General features: G+C 42.4%; 1 protein-coding gene across 1 annotated transcript in view; it reads left to right on the top strand.

Moving 5' to 3' along the window:
* Positions 1-15,261, top strand: part of LOC311050716 (rho guanine nucleotide exchange factor TIAM1-like) — a 54,050-nt gene extending 38,789 nt beyond the window's left edge. Inside the window, exons 16-27 of the mRNA XM_084064828.1 lie at positions 6,437-6,622; positions 7,600-7,668; positions 7,980-8,105; positions 8,543-8,651; positions 8,964-9,143; positions 9,863-9,981; positions 10,206-10,314; positions 10,488-10,546; positions 10,799-10,910; positions 11,075-11,162; positions 11,287-11,459; positions 13,650-15,261. Coding sequence (XP_083920954.1) covers positions 6,437-6,622; positions 7,600-7,668; positions 7,980-8,105; positions 8,543-8,651; positions 8,964-9,143; positions 9,863-9,981; positions 10,206-10,314; positions 10,488-10,546; positions 10,799-10,910; positions 11,075-11,162; positions 11,287-11,459; positions 13,650-14,122 — 1,803 coding nt within the window. The 3' untranslated portion in view covers positions 14,123-15,261. The remainder of the gene's footprint in view (positions 1-6,436; positions 6,623-7,599; positions 7,669-7,979; positions 8,106-8,542; positions 8,652-8,963; positions 9,144-9,862; positions 9,982-10,205; positions 10,315-10,487; positions 10,547-10,798; positions 10,911-11,074; positions 11,163-11,286; positions 11,460-13,649) is intronic.
* The last annotated feature ends 2,455 nt before the right edge of the window (positions 15,262-17,716 follow it).

The following is a 17,716-nucleotide window of genomic DNA, read 5'->3' as shown; positions in this document are numbered from 1 at the left end:
AAGCCCGTTTTTCAATTTCACCAAATCTCAGCTTCTTATTAGCGTTTTTGTGTCAAACACTGTCGCCATGGTTACGGGGCTGCCCAGCTATGGGACGAACTGCCTCCCGGGTTGCCAGATCATGTGCGCATATCCCCCCACGGATGCGTCGACCGGGTATGGTCTAGTTGAATAAAATTTGACTACAGCTAGCCCCGAAGTCTGACATCACTGCCGCTAGAGGGCGCTATCCCCCTGGGCCACAGCATTATTTTTTGTTTTGGAATTCCCATAGGGGAATCTTAGATGGCGTTGTATAAAAACTGTGTTCCAAAAATAAACAAACCACCCCGTCGATTTGACTCATAGGTTTTTTTCTCCAAACACAGACAAATTTAACTCAATATCATAAACAACACAGAGTCACATACCTGACAAAATCGCCTGACAAAACATGACACCGAAACATGACACCGTGACCCAGGGGTAGTGGGAGTGACGTCAGGACTTCGGCTATTATAGTCAGTAATTGAATAGAGGCCATACTTAGAAATATGGGAAAAGTATTTGTCCTAACAGATTGAAGGTGGTGCGGTTTCATACTTATGTTGTATATTTTTGTGGTTAAAAAAATAAATCACATCAGAGAGCTCCACAATTGGAGCCATTGAGAAAAGTAGATTATTGGCCTGCTAGTCATAATAGGTTGAAAATGGGTGAAGTGCTCCTTTAAGTAAATACATTAATAAAGAACTTAACATCACAACAAGCACAAATATCACACTTTAGGGTGTTAAGATATGATTTACTACTCAACTGAATTTTAAGTTTGAGAACAAATGAACTTGTGATGCTATGTATCCTAAAATGAAAGGGCTCATTTGAAACTGCTCTCATACCACCGACAGATGGTGTCTTGAGACAAAAAGTCATTGAGACGATGCACACATGGATGCATGCATCAATACAGTATGTATTGTCTCATACAATCCATATTGATGTATAGATATATTGAATGACATATAGCAGTTCATTAATGATGCATTTATAGAACATTCACAGTTATTGACTAGACATACACATTCTATTATTAATGTACACTACAGCTATGTACTGGTCATACTTTGTTACACGTAATTTGTCATGGTATTACTTGTTTTTGGAAAGCTATCTTGCTTGGTAGTAAATATATTTCCACAATTAGAATTGTATTTAGAATCTATAATGAACAAAAAACACAGTGGACATGACTTTATTCAGTGCTGACTGGTACTGTGATAATGACATAAGTTAATACAGTTTGATTCTATCTTAAAGAATAAATAAAAAACTGTTCACTCTTCTTTGAATCGGAGAAATTGCCCACTTTGTCTCTAGAGTCTAAATGCAGGTGATAACTATCTGACCCATGTTTGGGCTGTAGCCCTGAAGAAGGCCATTCTTTGGCATTGGTGCATTATCTGGGCTACTTTGTGGAGTTGGCCTGAAAAAAAGTCTGCTAAGACACTTTGAGTGTGAATACTTGTATGGTATATTGTCCTTTATTACACGGCTTTGTTGGATGCTCGATTGTGATTGGTCAATCAAGTCATTCTCTTCTCAAACACAGACCAGTGTTCTGCCTCTGTTGATGTTGCTATGGCAGCAGAAAGCTAATGGAATAACTTTTAAATCAATATTTCGGGTGAAATTATTGATTAAATCATTAATTTAAGTGCCTCACTGTACATATATCATACTGCTTATTACAAACAAAATCATTTTGTTTGTAATAAGCAATATACAGTCAGGCAATAAACCCCTTCAAGGTGAATAATGTCTTCTGCCTCGCATCAGTCTTGCATCCCCCTGTTGGGATTTATATTATAATAACAACTACCTCACAGTACATTATCTCTAATACACAGGCCCTAACATTTTTACCTGTACTGTATACCTTCCTTTTTAGTCTGGTTGCAATTACAATTTACGGTTACAATTACATTTAGTGCTAAAGCTCCCTTATCTATGATTCCTGTGTTGCCTCTCATCTGCAGCCACATCATTTATTTGCGTTGCAGCTCTCCCCATCACATCGCTATACCCCCATACCTGCTTTATATTCCACTGCGGTGTGGCTCACACAGCCGCTCTGCTCCAGCGCAACCTTGAAGAGGAGGACTCCTCTCTCTCTCCTGCTCCTTTTCATCCCACTGCTCTCTCTCTGGACAGGAGGATTATCATGGCTCATTTACAGCACTGCTGGAGCTGGCCAAATTCCCCCCACCCACACACAGACACTCACACACAGGCGCGCGCTCACTCGCTATGTGAGAGAGAGGGCGAAATAGCCGAATATTAGCGACAGATTGGTCCAGCAGATTCCGAAAGCGAAGGTGGCGAGTTGGAAGGTTAAGTGCCGGTTGGCGGTGCGTAGGAGGCTGAGAAGCATCGCTTTGGCTCTCATGCGCCCATTACGATCTGAGGAGCGTCTTCTCTCCTTTTTAAACGATCATCTTTTTTTTATCACGTAAGGATGAGGTAGTGTCGAGAGATGTGTTGGAGTGAGACGTAGAGTAGAGGTGGTACTATCCGCGAGGCTGGAGTCTTGTCTAGTCTGTGACTGGCATCCTGCATATACAGCTATGTCTGTCCTGAAGTGGAGCAAGCACAGCAAGCGCTCCTCTGAGTCCATCTATGACATGCTTCATGTGGTGAGCTTGTTTTGTTGCATCCCTTGTTTGAGTTTGTTTGTCTTTTTTTTTTAAATATAGTGCTTGTTGTTTTTTCTAGCTTAGTAGGTGGCTGTGTGTTACAGTATGCATGGGTGATTTTCATAAAGATGAAGAAGACCGGGAGAAGCATCTGTGTCATTTTTAGATTTGAGCTAAAAAAGCATTATTTTACACTTTGGCTATTCAAAAATAGCAGATATACAAGCTCATAGCGCGGTACCGAGTGCCGCGCTATGAGCTTGTAGATCTGCTATTTTTGAAAAATTGTGAAAATGTGTGCAAATCTTTGAATATATATATATATATTTTTTTAAGCAAACATTTGTAACTCAAATATTTGCTTCTGGGGGTCCCTGGAACAAAATATTTTGAGATGGGGGTCAGCGGCCAAATACATATACATTTTGGGGGTCCTTATTCGGTTTTATTTGAGTCTGAGAGAGTAGAAATGCACATTTACAAAGTTTTACGATGCAGCAGTCAAGTGTCAGGAGGATTTACCCCAGAGGATGTGGACTCTACATGACTGTGCCCTGGCTGCTGTTGTAGCATCTCTGACTACTACAGGGTTTAAGGCTTTGGCAGCATAGGCTAAGATCTCAGACTTATCCCTTAGTTTCACATGGGAGACACGTTTTCACCTCTCTTCTGGCAAATAGAATGTCTGGCTGTCCTTCAAAGCAGTGTTTTCTAATCATACTTCCATTCCAGCAAGGGAATATCTTCACTCCATGACAATCTCTTTTTTCACATCTGATTCTTGCACTAATAGAGTGAGGTTGTTTTATTTTCAAGTGAGTGAAGTAGTTCTCTCTTCTTAAAAAAAAGGACACAAAATGTATGTATTGTCTTGGTTGCATGGCTTCCTATGCAATGTGTTTATTCTTAATTTCCAATTACCTAGCTCTAATCTTACTCTAGATGAGTGGTTCCCCCAAATAAATACGTATTTGGCTGTGGACCCTCATCTCAAAATATTTTGTGCCAGGGACCCCATACAAGATTTGGGTTGTTAAAAATATATATATAAAAATACAAATCTCTCCCATTTTTCAAGATTTTGTGAAAAATAGCACATCTACTAGCTCACAACACGTCACATCATGACGTGTTGTCAAATAGCTGATGAATAGGGTTAAAGTGGGTAAACCGATTTTGATGGTTGATAATTTTGCTGGGGACCCCCTGGAACTCCCCCAAGGACCCCTGGGGGTCCCCAGACCCCACTTTGAAAACCACTGTTCTAGACAGAAAGATTTGATTGTATTCATTGAAGCTTGACTGACCTCAGCCATTCAACACTACTCCCAAGCAAGATATCTTAAAAAGTTAAAAAGAAACTACTGGCTGGATAGTCAGTGCTGAGAGAGAGCCTGCACATGATTGTTGATATTGTTTATATTACTGCTACTTTTCACTACCACTAACATTTACCCGTTTAGCTGTCCATGTTTCTTTCTTTCTTTCTTCATTTGTTTATATCCAGGACAGTGCACATTAATGAACATTTCAATCAATGCACATGATGATTGCATGTAAATATGCCAATTTCCATCCGTAGTACCACATACAAATACATCATATTCCTAACTAACAACCTAAATACCTGCTGTATAGTCTACTACCCAGCCAATAGAACATCAAAACACAATTTTGACACATCTAAGATTTAAAAAGTATCAATGGTCACATGTTTGAGACATTTTTAACCATAGTTTTAGTTGTGTTTTAAAGGTACACTAGGTGGGGCTTTCCCTTGGCTTAGAGTGACTGGGAGAGTGGGAGGCTATTCCATTGTAGGCTTCCCTTGATGGAGAGGACATTCAGCTTGAAATACAAGAACTCCACTTCCTATAAAGCTGCGACCAACTGTTTTGTATGTGCATGTGACAACACATATTGAACTTACCATCAGGCCAAAATGTCCACTTGCTCAACAGATATCTGAAAATATAATAGGCAGATTGCAGGATGAACTCTACTGATTTAGTGATTTTGGTGACACGGTCTACAATGTGTCTGTTGTGATCTTATAGATCTGCTAATTTCACTATTTATAAAATATATACATTTGCGTATAATGACCCATGTGCCCAAAATAGGGATGCCAGGTTGAAAGTGTCAGTCTGTCTGTGGATTTTATAAATGTTTAACTAATGAAAAGTATGAACCAGAGCTTGTCACTAAATTATAACTACATTGCACCCATTGGAACACAGGTTCTCTTTTCCATTTCCTGAAAAGTTACAGTTTTCCACCCGACAGCAACGATATGAGTGCAGACATTCCGTGTCCCTCCACATAGCTCTGAAAGACAAATACCCAGTCTCACATGAAGAAAACAGGATGTTATTGATAGCTAGGATATATTGAAGACCCATTATCTTGTTTTCTGGAAGAGCTTGAAGAGACCACCAGATAAATGGCCTCCTCTCTGTCGTCTGTTATCTCCCATCTCCCTAACATTAACATTGGTGTGAATACATGACCGCTACTGTATAATGTGCACCAACTTTTTGTTCCCTTCAATTCCCCATAAATCATGATGCTTTCTCGTTCTGCTACATATTGGAAAGGCATTGTTTTGACAGAGTCTTTCCTCTATTGCTTTGACTCTAAGGTGATATAAGGATTTGATGGTAACAGAAATGTTGTTCATGTTAATAAACAGTCGAAACGTGGACAGCTTTTGTTATTGTTGTTATCTCTGCCATCAAAATAAATATTTTAGTTCTGTGTGTAGGCTGATGCTGAGTGCAGTCTATTTCTGTTCAAAATAATAGTCCCAGAGCTGGTCTCCAAGGCAACTCGGAATGTAAGTGGACAGTGGACACTCTTATGAAAAAGAGCGATTCCATTACATTACACAGACGTCAGAGGGTGGATAGAGGGATGAGCATGAAATGAAGGAAGAAGGCACAGACACATTGTTATGACAGACTGAAAATAGACCAAATTGGTGCACATCATTATTTATTTTTTTTAGCTTCCTTTCCTGCCTCCCTGTCCTGAATATTCATCAATTATAACGTTGCTATCGGGCAGAAACCTTGTATCTCCAATCTCCATATTTCAAATGAATGTCAAAATGTGCAAAAGTGTTGAAAAGGATGAGGCTGCACAACTCTTAGCCACGATGCAGAAAGTTTAATGAAAGGAAAGTTTCATTTCATTAAACTTTCTGCATCGTGGCTAAGAGTTGTGCGGCCTCATCCTTTTCAACATTATTATCTGCCGTGGCCAGCACCTCATCAACACAGGTGTGCGCTCCATACTATGTGTTTGCCTTAAAATGTGCAAAAGTACCAAATGCGATGTGACGCATTGTGAGCTTGTAGATCTGCTATTTTATTTCTCAGCTGTTTTTGAAAAGGGAAAGTAGTCGTCTGTCTGTAGGTTTTATAAATATCGAACTAATTCAAGTATTAACAAGAGCTTGTGACCACATAATAACTACATTGGGTCCATCGGAACACAGTTTATTTTTTCCGTTTCCGGAAAAGTAACAGTTTTGGACATACAAGGTTTCCACCCGACAGCGATGATAAGGTTCATGTAGACGTGCTGACGGTGACATCTGCAAGTTTCTGTCTTTATTTGCTGATCAGAACAGCAGAGGAGTGCTTACTGCCCTGATTTAACCTTATTGGGATCTTCTTTTTCCTTTAATCAGCAAATTAGCGGTTCCATGTTTTCATTCTTTTGCTTTTGCTTCCCCTTCTTCCTCTCTGTTCTCCCTACAGAGTACGGAGCAGGTCGCTGCGTTCTGCCGCAGTCTCCATGACATGAATCCCGCCGAGTGTGTGTCCTCTTCGCCTAGCCCGGACTCACCGTTCCCGCCACCTGCCACCCCTCGACAACTCTCCGATGCCGACAAGCTCCGCAAAGTCATATGTGAACTGGTGGAAACCGAACGCACCTATGTCAAAGTCAGTATCAGTCATTGTAATAATGTGCAAGGGATGGATGATAGTGGGTGTGTGTGTGTGTGTGTGTGTGTGTGTGTGTGTGTGTGTGTGTGTGTGTGTGTGTGTGTGTGTGTGTGTGTGTGTGTGTGTGTGTGTGTGTGTGTGCGCGTGCGCGCGTGCGCTTGCGTGTGCACGTACGCATGCGAGTTCTATCCACTTACTGTGGTGTCAGCCATATATATCCAATTCTCTGTATGACCTGTCCATATTTATACCTCCATCCCAAGAGACATGGCAGGGCACAGCTGTGTCCTCGACATAAATATTGCTTAATCTTATTCCATCCAGTATAAATGTGTCTGGTTAGAATAACTGGGTAATAAGAGGTTTGACATGGGATCATGTCAATGCAGTGTATCATGTTATACAATGACACAATGATACGACGGAGGAATTAGTGTCAATTAATGGAATTTGAGTTAGATATTAGACCACAAATCTGAAACAAGTGTTGTACCTCATGGAAAAGGGGGCCAAGGAGCTACCGTAGCAATACAATGAAGAATCAAGAGTGCTTTGTAAAAGGTTAAATTACATTTATCTGCTAGCTCTGTGATTCTCAACCTTTTGAATTTCAAGGATCCCCAGTTTGACATGCATTAGGCCACAGACCCCCATTTGATACAATATTTTATTTTAGCTCTGGGACTCCAATTTACACTGTAAATTTAACTTTGAGAGTGTACACATTCTATTTGTACACTCTCACAGTTACAGACCCATAAGGGTCCATTTCGACCCCTGGTGGTCCCCTGAACCGATGTTGAGAAACAGTGTGCTGATACTGTACATATCAAACTGCATTTGCCAGTGCATACATAATATCTAATACGATCATAATCATTATTTGCTGACACATGGAAGTATTTGACCAGTCTACATTCCATGAGTTGACAAGAGCAACCGCAGTAAATCATGATTTCACTCTTGTTTTGCAGGATCTTAACTGGCTCATTTCGAGGTACTTAACCCCGCTGCAGAAAGAGACATTCCTGATCCAGGATGAGGTATGTCAAATGGTGCCTGTACGCCTTTGAGGGGCAGTTGCCTTTTAAATGGCGCCGTTGTTAAATGCTCACCATTTCCTGGGAAAGTGTGTTATGTAATCATGTAGAGTTATTGTGGTGTACAAAGAGAGGAAATGCCAGGGCGTCATTGTCTGTTTGAGCATCTGTATGACCAACACTATTGGTGTAGTAATGGGATTAGTAACAAATGCAATGTCTATTCAGAAAAAGCTAAATCTCTTGTGAAATTATCATGTTGATTACGAGACAAAATCATTACCGTTTCTTTTCCTTTTCTTCCTTCTCTTTAGCTGGATGTGCTGTTTGGGAACCTGCCTGAAATGGTGGAATTCCAGGTTGAGTTTCTCAAGACACTGGAAGATGGCACCAGATTAGTTCCAGATCTGGAGAAGCTGGAGAGAGTAGATCAGTTTAAGGTATACTTTCTCTATGTACACCAAATACTAGGGATGTCCGATATTATCGGCCTCCCGATATTATCGGCCGATATTAGCATAAAAATTGATATCGGGAAAATATCGGTATCGGTTTTTGAAAAAAAAAAAAAAAGTTTTTTTTTTTTTTGCTTTATAAATAAGTTACAGGAGTTCTTACTGTATATGGTGTGTGTGATATGAAATTTGAGCTTACCCTAATCACAATAATCCCCGCATATATCGGTATCGGTTGATATCGGTATCGGTAATTAAGAGTTGGACAATACCGGTATATCGGTTATCGGTAAAAAAGCCAATATCGGACAACCCTACCAAATACACTAGCTCTATACTATGTATATACCATACTGTATATGGCCTGTCAAGGCTGCCTCTCAGAGCCATTGTTTGAATAACACCTCTTCCCTCTTTCACAGAAAATCCTTTTCTCCCTGGGAGGCTCTTTCCTATACTATGCAGACCGCTTTAAGCTCTACAGCGCATTCTGCGCCAGCCACACCAAAGTCCCAAAGGTCCTCGTAAAGGGTGAGTAAATCAGGTCTAGGTAAACATTCCTCTGTGGAACAAATTGAGGTTCTATCTATCCATCAGCCCTCTGCTGTCTCTGACAAGGCCCCATAAATCCACGGTTCAGAAATGTCAGCCAGCCAGTTGTCCCTTTGACCTCTGCATTCTTTTAACTGTGTAGCCCCCATGGCTAAAGAAACCTGTTACGTGCTGTAATTTATAATGTACAAACACGGTTCTGCTGTCTATAGCCACACCCACTTCCATATCCCCTAGAATGCACAATTTGCATGTGCACACTTTTAAATGTGTGTCCATCACTCATTCCAGCCAGGACGGATGTTAACTTCAAGGCCTTCCTAGATGAGCGCAACCCCAAGCAGCAGCACTCATCCACCTTGGAGTCGTACCTGATAAAACCCATCCAGAGGGTCCTGAAGTACCCCCTATTGCTCCGGGAGCTGTACTCGCTCACAGACCCAGACAGTGAGGAACACTACCACCTGGACGGTGAGGCCTAGCCACGTGGCTCAACTGATCTGACATCTGTCACCAACAGAGGGCCACTAGCAGGCCTCATTTGAGAAGATGAATTCATCTTGCCAACAGAGCATTGCTGTGAAACCACACACACGCACGCACGCACGCACGCACGCACGCACGCACGCACGCACGCACACACACACACACACACACACACACACACACACACACACAGTGTAATTGGCAGTGGTGTAAAGTAACTAAGTATATTTACTCAAGTACTGTACTTAAGTACAATTTTGAGGTACTTCCAGTTTTCAGTACTTTTACTTCTACTCCACTACATCTCCACTACATCTCAGAGGGAAATATTGTACTTTTTTACTTTGCAGATATAAATCATTACATTATAAAACTTATATTAACCACTTCAGCCCTATTTTATACCTATAGGCTTTGAAAATAGCCGATCTGCAAGCTCACAACGCGTCGCATCGCGACGTGGCTTGTAGATCGGCTATTTTCAAACATTTTAGTACTTTTACTTTTGGTACTTTAAGTACATTTTAATACCATTACTTTTGTACCTTTACTCAAGTAAATGTTGAATTCCGGACTTTTACTTGTAACAGAGTACTTCTACATTGCAGTATTGATACTTTTAGTTAAGTAAAACATCTGAGTACTTTTTCCACCACTGGTAATTGGTCAACTGTTTAATTGTCTTCTCGTCTGGTCTGTTGCAGTTGCCATGAAAGCCATGAACAAGGTTGCCAGCCACATCAATGAGATGCAGAAGATCCATGAGGAGTTTGGGGCAGTGTTTGACCTGCTGATCACTGAGCAGAGTGGTGATAAGAAAGAGGTACGCTGGAGGAACTCTACTTGTCCTGTAAATCTGCTGTTTATAAAAGTGTATATGGACTGATGATGGTGGTGTGTGTGTGTGTGTGTGTGTGTGTGTGTGTGTGTGTGTGTGTGTGTGTGTGTGTGTGTGTGTGTGTGTGTGTGTGTGTGCGTGTGTGTGTGCGTGTGGGTGTGGGTGTGCGTGTGCGTGTGTGTGTGGTGTGTGTGTGTTGCATGTGGCAGGTTGCTGATCTGTCCATGGGTGACCTGCTTCTTCACACCAGCCTGGCATGGATCAACCCGCCCACCTCCCTGGGAAAATGGAAGAAAGAGCCTCAGCTAGCCACATTTGGTATGTCTTTGAAGGACATCTTAATGATTAGGTTATATCAATGTTATTAACTGAACACTGCTACCAGTCCCACCTAGAATGGTGGAGGGTGTATCTGAAAAGACCCTCATGGTCGCTGGCGGGGAATCCTATTTAATTGTCCTTTTTTTTTTCTTTTTTTTTTAAATTTGCAGTGTTCAAAACGGCAGTGGTCTTTGTGTGTAAGGAAGGTTCCAAACATAAGAAGAAGATGGTAGGTTGCCCTCCACAAGTCATCAGAATAACAAAGCCAGACCACAATTACCACTTTCAGAATTGGCCCAGTGGGTCAAACTTAACTTTTTAAGTTTTTCTGAACCACATTCAGATAATGTAATATAAGCTCACTTCACCCATTTTCTTTGTTCTGCTGTAAATCTCTGTTCAACATTTGAATTGCAAACAATATTTTTCATTTGTGATCGCTGTGTGTTTGAGCATGTATCTAATATCACTCTCCCCATAGGGTGGCTCCCATCGAGTCTCGCTCTCTGGATCTTCTGAAGAGAAAGACCCATTCCGATTTAGTCACATGATTTCAACTGATGCCCTTCAGGTCCGAGCCTTGGCCAATGCTGGTAGGTGATTGGTTGGGCTGTGGTATTTTCAAGTATTGATTTTGTAATGTTCTGTTCTCTGCTGCCCGAGTGTTGTGATGATATTTTCAATGATTACAATTTAAAAAATGGGTCTCGCCAGGGTGCTCGATATTTGAGGTCATGAGTATTCATTGTTCCCTCAGATGGCGAGGGCACTGCAGTATGCGAAATAGTCCATACCAAGTCAGAGTCCGAGGGAAGGCCAGAGAGAACATTCCAGCTGTGTTGTAGGTAAGGGCCCCCTCTGTAATGACTTACCGCTGGACCTTGAAGTTCTTTCGCTACAGGTGAAGTCTTGACAGCCGCTAACTCTTGAGTGAATAAATGACCATAATGCCTTCCTCTTTCCCCTCAGTTCCCCAGAGAGCAGAAAGGACTTTCTGAAGACTGTCCATTCCATCTTGAGGGAAAAACACCGGCGGCTGCTTTTAAAGACAGAGAGCTTACCTCTCAACCAGCAATATGTGCCCTTCGGGGGAAAACGCCTATTTGCCCTCAAAGGGGCCCGTCCGGCCATAAACAGAGCAGGTAAATCTGGTTCATCAGGGGTCATTGCTTCAGGTGTACTATTTCTATATACTCCTGAGAGGATGGGTAGACCTCTAGACCTGTCACAGTTATTACATAACTAGACCATACCCGGTGAAGGGCGCAGGCGAAAGTAGTTGCAAACTGGGGGTTATTGCATGTGGTGTCGCGCGCCCCCCCCACCAACCCCCCCCCCCGCGCGTCCCGTCATGCCGTCCCCCCTCCTCCCCCCGCGGGTCCCGTCGCGGCACCCTTACGGAGCCTGTTCTATCCTCTCTCTCTCTATCTCCCCCTCCCTCCCCCCCTCTCTCTCTTTCCCCCCTCTCTCTCTTTCCCCTCTCCTCTCTCTCTCTCTCTCTCTCTCTCTCTCTCTGTCTCTCTCCCCCTCCCTCCCACGCTCTTTCTCGCTCTCTCTCTCTCTCTCTCTCTCTCTCTCCCTCCCTCGAGCCGTGTATGCGTTGACACCATAGACTGGTTGACACGCATATAGGCCGCGGACCCGTCCACCCCCCCACCACACACACACACACACACACACACACACACACACACACACACACACACACACACACACACACACACACACACACACACAGAGAGATCTGTAAGAATGTTTTCTGTGTAAGCGTGCGTAAATTATGTCGCCGTGTTTCTGTTGTGCAGTTGATGTGCTGCGGTGAACGGAACACACTCGCAGTCTCGCAGTGAATGGAATCATGTGTCTCGGTGTTGCCATGTTCGCTTATTGTAAGCGCTTTAGTGGCGATATTGGTGGTGTTGTGTTTTGGCGTTGGTTGTGAAAGTGCAGGTGGGTGTGAGGACGCGTTGTGAGCTTGTAGATCGGCTGTTTTCCAATAGGCAAGGTATATGTGTGAAGGCGCTTCGTTTGGCCTTCTTTTGATAGACCTCGTTGCTTGTAGGGTTCGTTTGGTTTGGCCTTGTTTACTGCTTGTTTCTCTCGCGAAACCTGGCAACGATGCATGCGCAGTTTGATCAAGAGTCCACCCAACCACCACCACCACCACCGCCGTGAGGTTACTAGAATTATAATAGGATTGCCTAATTGCAATTATTTGAAATATGTTCATTCATACATTTTCAAACATTTTCCCAAAATTAGCATAGCAGATCTACAAAGTGAGCCTGAGAACGGCTATTTCCACTGTGTTTTTGCCAGACCCAAGGGGTTGGCCTACATGAGGCTTTGTACCTGTTTTCTCCATACATGGGCATGCCCCCTTTGCCCTTAGGCCACAGCCATAAAAGTCTGTCCCCCTTCCGTCCATACATGGGCATGTTTTGTATCTGTTTTCTCCATACATGGGCATGCCCCCTTTGCCCTTAGGCCCCAGCCATAAAAGTCTGTCCCCCGTTCGTCCATACATGGGCATACACAAGCTGACACGTCATGTGAAGGCTTATAAAAGTCTGTCCCCCTTTCGTCCATACATGGGCATAGACACAGGCTGACACGTCATGTGAAGTCCGGCTTAGCCGTGACGTAGTGCTCTGATCTTAGTACTTATTCCGGCTCTGGCAGAACCAGGTCTCCTGGTCTTGTTTTTATACTAGAGGTACGCCTACGTCGCACCGCCATTCCGACTGATTTGCCCATATATGGAGATCCCTGATGTCATCAGTATATGCCCATATATGGGCATGCCTCCTTTCGTGCCCATATTTGGTAATCCCTGATGTCATCAGTATATTCCCATATATGGGCATGCCCCTTTTTGTGCCCATGTATGTCTGACTGATTTGTTTGCGCCTGATGCCATGACGACAAATCTAGGTTAGACAACACACTCCATATTTGGGCGTAGCTGCATTGGGAACTCCTTATATGGTTATGGCTAAGTCATGGTGACATGAGGTAACGACGTAGTGACATGAGCGTGACGTCAGAGATCCGCCCGCCGGCCAGCCCGTCCTCCCTTAAGCAAATTTTTAAATTGGATTTTGAAAGTGTAAAATTATTAAATATGTCAGTCATTTCTTTACATATTTATGTTATTTGTCATATCTGTCCCATGCAATTTCTGTTTACAAAGCCTAAAAGACAAACGTTCGAATGTTAATGCCAAAAACATAATGAAATCGTTAATCGCAATTATATGTATGACAGTTAATCGTCAAGTAAAATTTCATGACCGTGGCAGCCCTAGTGACCTCCTGTGTTTGGCTTCACAGTGTCCGTTCCGACCAGGACTCTCGGGAGGAGGAAGCTTGTCCGTAATCGCTTCACCATCGACACCGACATTGTGTTTGATGGTGAGCCTGAGCAGGACCTCACTTCACCTCAGGAGCCGCACGGACAACAGCAACAACAGACTGAGTTATCAGGGGACACAGACCGCTGGGTAGAAGAACAGTTTGATCTAGAAGAGTACGAGGACCAGGAAGAGGTTAAGGAGACGGACATCCTGAGTGACGACGATGACTTCTGCCAATTAACCAAAGGGCCACCCATTGAGCCTAACCTGGAGGGCCCCATCATGGCCCTTTCCCTGGACACTGGGGTAAAAAGAGGGGATGAGGACCCAGAGTGTCTCCAGTGTCCCCTCACTGGCGGGAGAGTGAAGGAGGAGCAAGGGAATAGGGATGGGGCGGAAATCTGGGTTCGCAGGGAGGATTCAGATGGCCCCCCAGATGGTGGCACATAAATGCAAAGCTACATAACACAAGCAGAGGGATAGTGCCTGACTCAGAGCTTTATATAGGCTTCATAAAAAGAAAGACGTGAACTCATGAAATCCCCACTAACAATGCATGAGCATTGACATGTATCGCACAGCTATTAAAAGATTATATCCTTATGAATTATGTTGAATGCTTTTTGTACAGATAAAAGATCATGGGTGGAGCAATACAGGACATCCAGAGTGAGGGATGTTTATTCCAATTAGTTGCTATTAGTTTGAGACCAGTTGTAAGCTTTGAGAGATGGACTTACGGTACAATCATGAAATCTAATCAATTGTTTTGATTAGCATGGTTTGCACATATAGGCAGCTTTCTTGGGTTCTGCCTGCTGTTGCCAAATTTTGGTATTGTGAACACATTAATCCTTCTGTGTGTGACTCAGATATATTATCATAGTTAAGGGCTGTATATTATTTGAATTTGTCGTTCAAGGTTTAGAATGTACTATGACATGGTGCAGTTTAGTTAAGTCATGCAAAGTTAACTGTACATTTGTACATGACAATACACTGATATGTTTTTGGAGTACATTTATTGGTGTACAATACAGGATTATGTTCTTTTGTTTTTCAAATGGAAAGCTACCTACCCTGTAATTATTTTTTGTTTGTTCTTTTATTATATAGAATAGCACAAATGTGTTATATTCCCTTCCTCACAGAGGCTAAGGGATATTAATTTGTTTTAACTTAACAGAATCCTGTTTTACTTGAACTTATGTTTGCTGTTTGTTTTGTGTTTTAGTTTTTTTTACTGTGAATTCATTTTGTCCAATACAGTGTAATGGCCATTCAAAGAACACACTGTTATTCATTATTAACACTTTACATGTTCACTCTGTTGAAGAGAACTTGCACATCATCTACATGGAATGAAAAAAAAAAATCTTCATATGTAATGTCACCAAGAAATGTTTTTATTTATTCATATTCATCACTTGATTTCATCTGTGAATCACCACACCAGATAGTAGTTTTTGTTTTGTTTTTCCCATAAAGAAAGTCCAAATTTGCTGAAGCAATCAAGGGGAATGAATAGTGAAAGAAATCATCCTTGTAAAATGACCCATTGTGCTACTAAGACTGCATTTTTATTACTGTGTGTGTATATAGGAGAAATGTATTGATATCATAATAAATACACTTGTTTCCTACTTCAAATTCACTACTCTCTTCTGTATGATGGACTAGACCAGCAAAAATGTAAATGAAATACATGTCAATAAGTTGATAATAAGCACAGAAATGACAAATTAATCTCATTGTGTCTCCATATCATGGTCAGTATCATGTGACATGGCACTGACCTGATGCTGACCATGATAATGACATGATACTGACCATCATACTGACCATCATACAGACATGATACTGACCATGATGCTGACATGATGCTCACGTGTATTTGACATACTGACTCCCTAGGAAGTAAGCTAATAATTACATAATAAGCAGTCCAGTTTAATGTAAAATCTGATATTTGGAAATGATGAGATGTTTTCTAAATTATATATAAGCAACACGATACACAAAAAATAACAAAGTATGTTATCGGGCACTGGCCCAAAAAGGTTGAGAAACACTGATAAATGGTAAATGATATAGCCTGTCACTCAGGTTGCACTGTAATAATGTAATGTAATGTAATGAATGTATTTCTATCCCATCCCCCCGTTGCCCAAAACATTGTCCTCACATGCCCCATGCGAGAGACAGAATGATGGAGGGAGGTAGGACATGCCTCCAGGTGGAGATATGCGCTCTAATGCGCAAACTCTGCTGGTTCTCTGTGCTAATGTCAGTGGCAGCAAGGTAAGTAATCAATCTATGAGCTCTAAAATCGATGTGTCGTTTTGGCAGGTTTGGTCCTCCACACTCCACTAATGCATTTGTGGTGTGTGGTGAAGTCGGAGCTGTGCAGACAGCACTGGAAAACAGTTTGTGATGTGAGGAAAACACATGAATGCTCAGACTTGCGTGAGAATGACAGTAAACAGGTAATCGATGCTCCTGCCCCAGAGCGATTCACTTAAGACATGCCAGTTTTCAGAACAACTTCGAAAAACAAAAACCTGAAACTCATGAACTCTCAGCATTTCTAGGGCATGTCGCAGCTGGTTAATTATGGAGCAAACCCCTGTGATCAGACTCTGAGAAAGCACTCAAAGCCTTAAAAAAAAAGAAAATAATTGAAACCAGACTTCCCACTTGAAATGCTCTGAAAGAAAGAGGAATGCCCATTCTATGGTTTACTGGAAACAGCTTGAAAATATTGATTGTTTATTCAAATAAGAGAGCATCAATGGCAGGAAGAATAAAGCAGCACCAAACCAGGGATGGTTTAAGTCTCAAGGAGGGCCAATTATCTTTTAATCTCTGGCCAAGGGCCCATGGGCACTGACCCCCTTGGCCCAGTCCATAATCTGTCCATTGTACCAAACACAAAACAGCATAATTCATAGATCTTTTCCCCTTCTTTTTTTCCCTTAGCCCTTTTCCTGCTTTATTTTGATAGTGAAAGTGAGAGAGAGACAGGAAAGTCGTACGGAGTGGAATGGCACAGTCCGGGCAGCTGGCCAGGAGTCGAACCGGTGACACTGTGTAGAAGGCATTTTGCACCCGTGTGGTATGCGCCCTAACCATTCGGTTATCGGGTTGCACCCATAATTCATGGATTCATATTTATAGAAATGAATTTGGGGTTGAAAGACATTTTGAGAACATTAACGCTTACTGACAAGCATACGTTATTCTGAAAGGAAGGTCAAGAGAAGTTCAGGAAAATGAGGCAGTACTTAATTATTCCCAATCTCATCACACCATCTGTCAATGTGTGTGTGTGTGTGTGTGTGTGTGTGTGTGTGTGTGTGTGTGTGTGTGTGTGTGTGTGTGTGTGTGTGTGTGTGTGTGTGTGTGTGTGTGTGTGTGTGTGTGTGTGTGTGTGTGTGTGTGTTTATAACAGATCATAATTCTTTCAAGTGATGACGTGTGAAGGCTGTAAGATTTCTAAGCAACTGTGCAGTGATTAGCTCTTAAACGGTCTGCATTTATGAAGTATATTTTTCCAATGTGCCTTATAGCGTATGGTTTTACATTCACCCGCCATTCACACGCAGGCGGCAGGAGCAGACATGCAAGTCACCAACCTGCTTGTCGGCAGCAGTCTGAGGTTCAGTGTCTTGCTCAAAGACACCTCGACTTCAACCCCCCTCTTTTGGAGACACTGTCCTCTTCACCTGTCATTGAACACAACATTTCCCGGCTCAGGGGAATTGAGTACGTTGAATAATGGAGTCAATCAGCAAATCACCAGTCTCAGAATGGCAGCCTTGGCCCCAGACGCTCTCTAATCTATGGTTCTCCTCATGGTGAAATCTCCTTTTTATGTCTTCCACTGCTCTTCCACATTCTGCTGCCCAGCCTCAGGCTGAAAACCCCACATTACTCCCTTGTCAATCACCATGCCCACCACAAAGGGCCTTGTGCTTTTAGGGGAAATTAATTCCCATTGTACTGTAGATCTGCTGCGCCGGGCCCCCTGTATTGACTGACAGA

This window comes from Gymnoscopelus microlampas (genome assembly GCF_963454915.1).
Source record: "Gymnoscopelus microlampas genome assembly, chromosome: 8".
NCBI lineage: Eukaryota > Metazoa > Chordata > Actinopteri > Myctophiformes > Myctophidae > Gymnoscopelus > Gymnoscopelus microlampas.
Note: the sequence above shows the minus strand (reverse complement) of the source record. Positions and strands in the feature narration are given on the sequence as shown.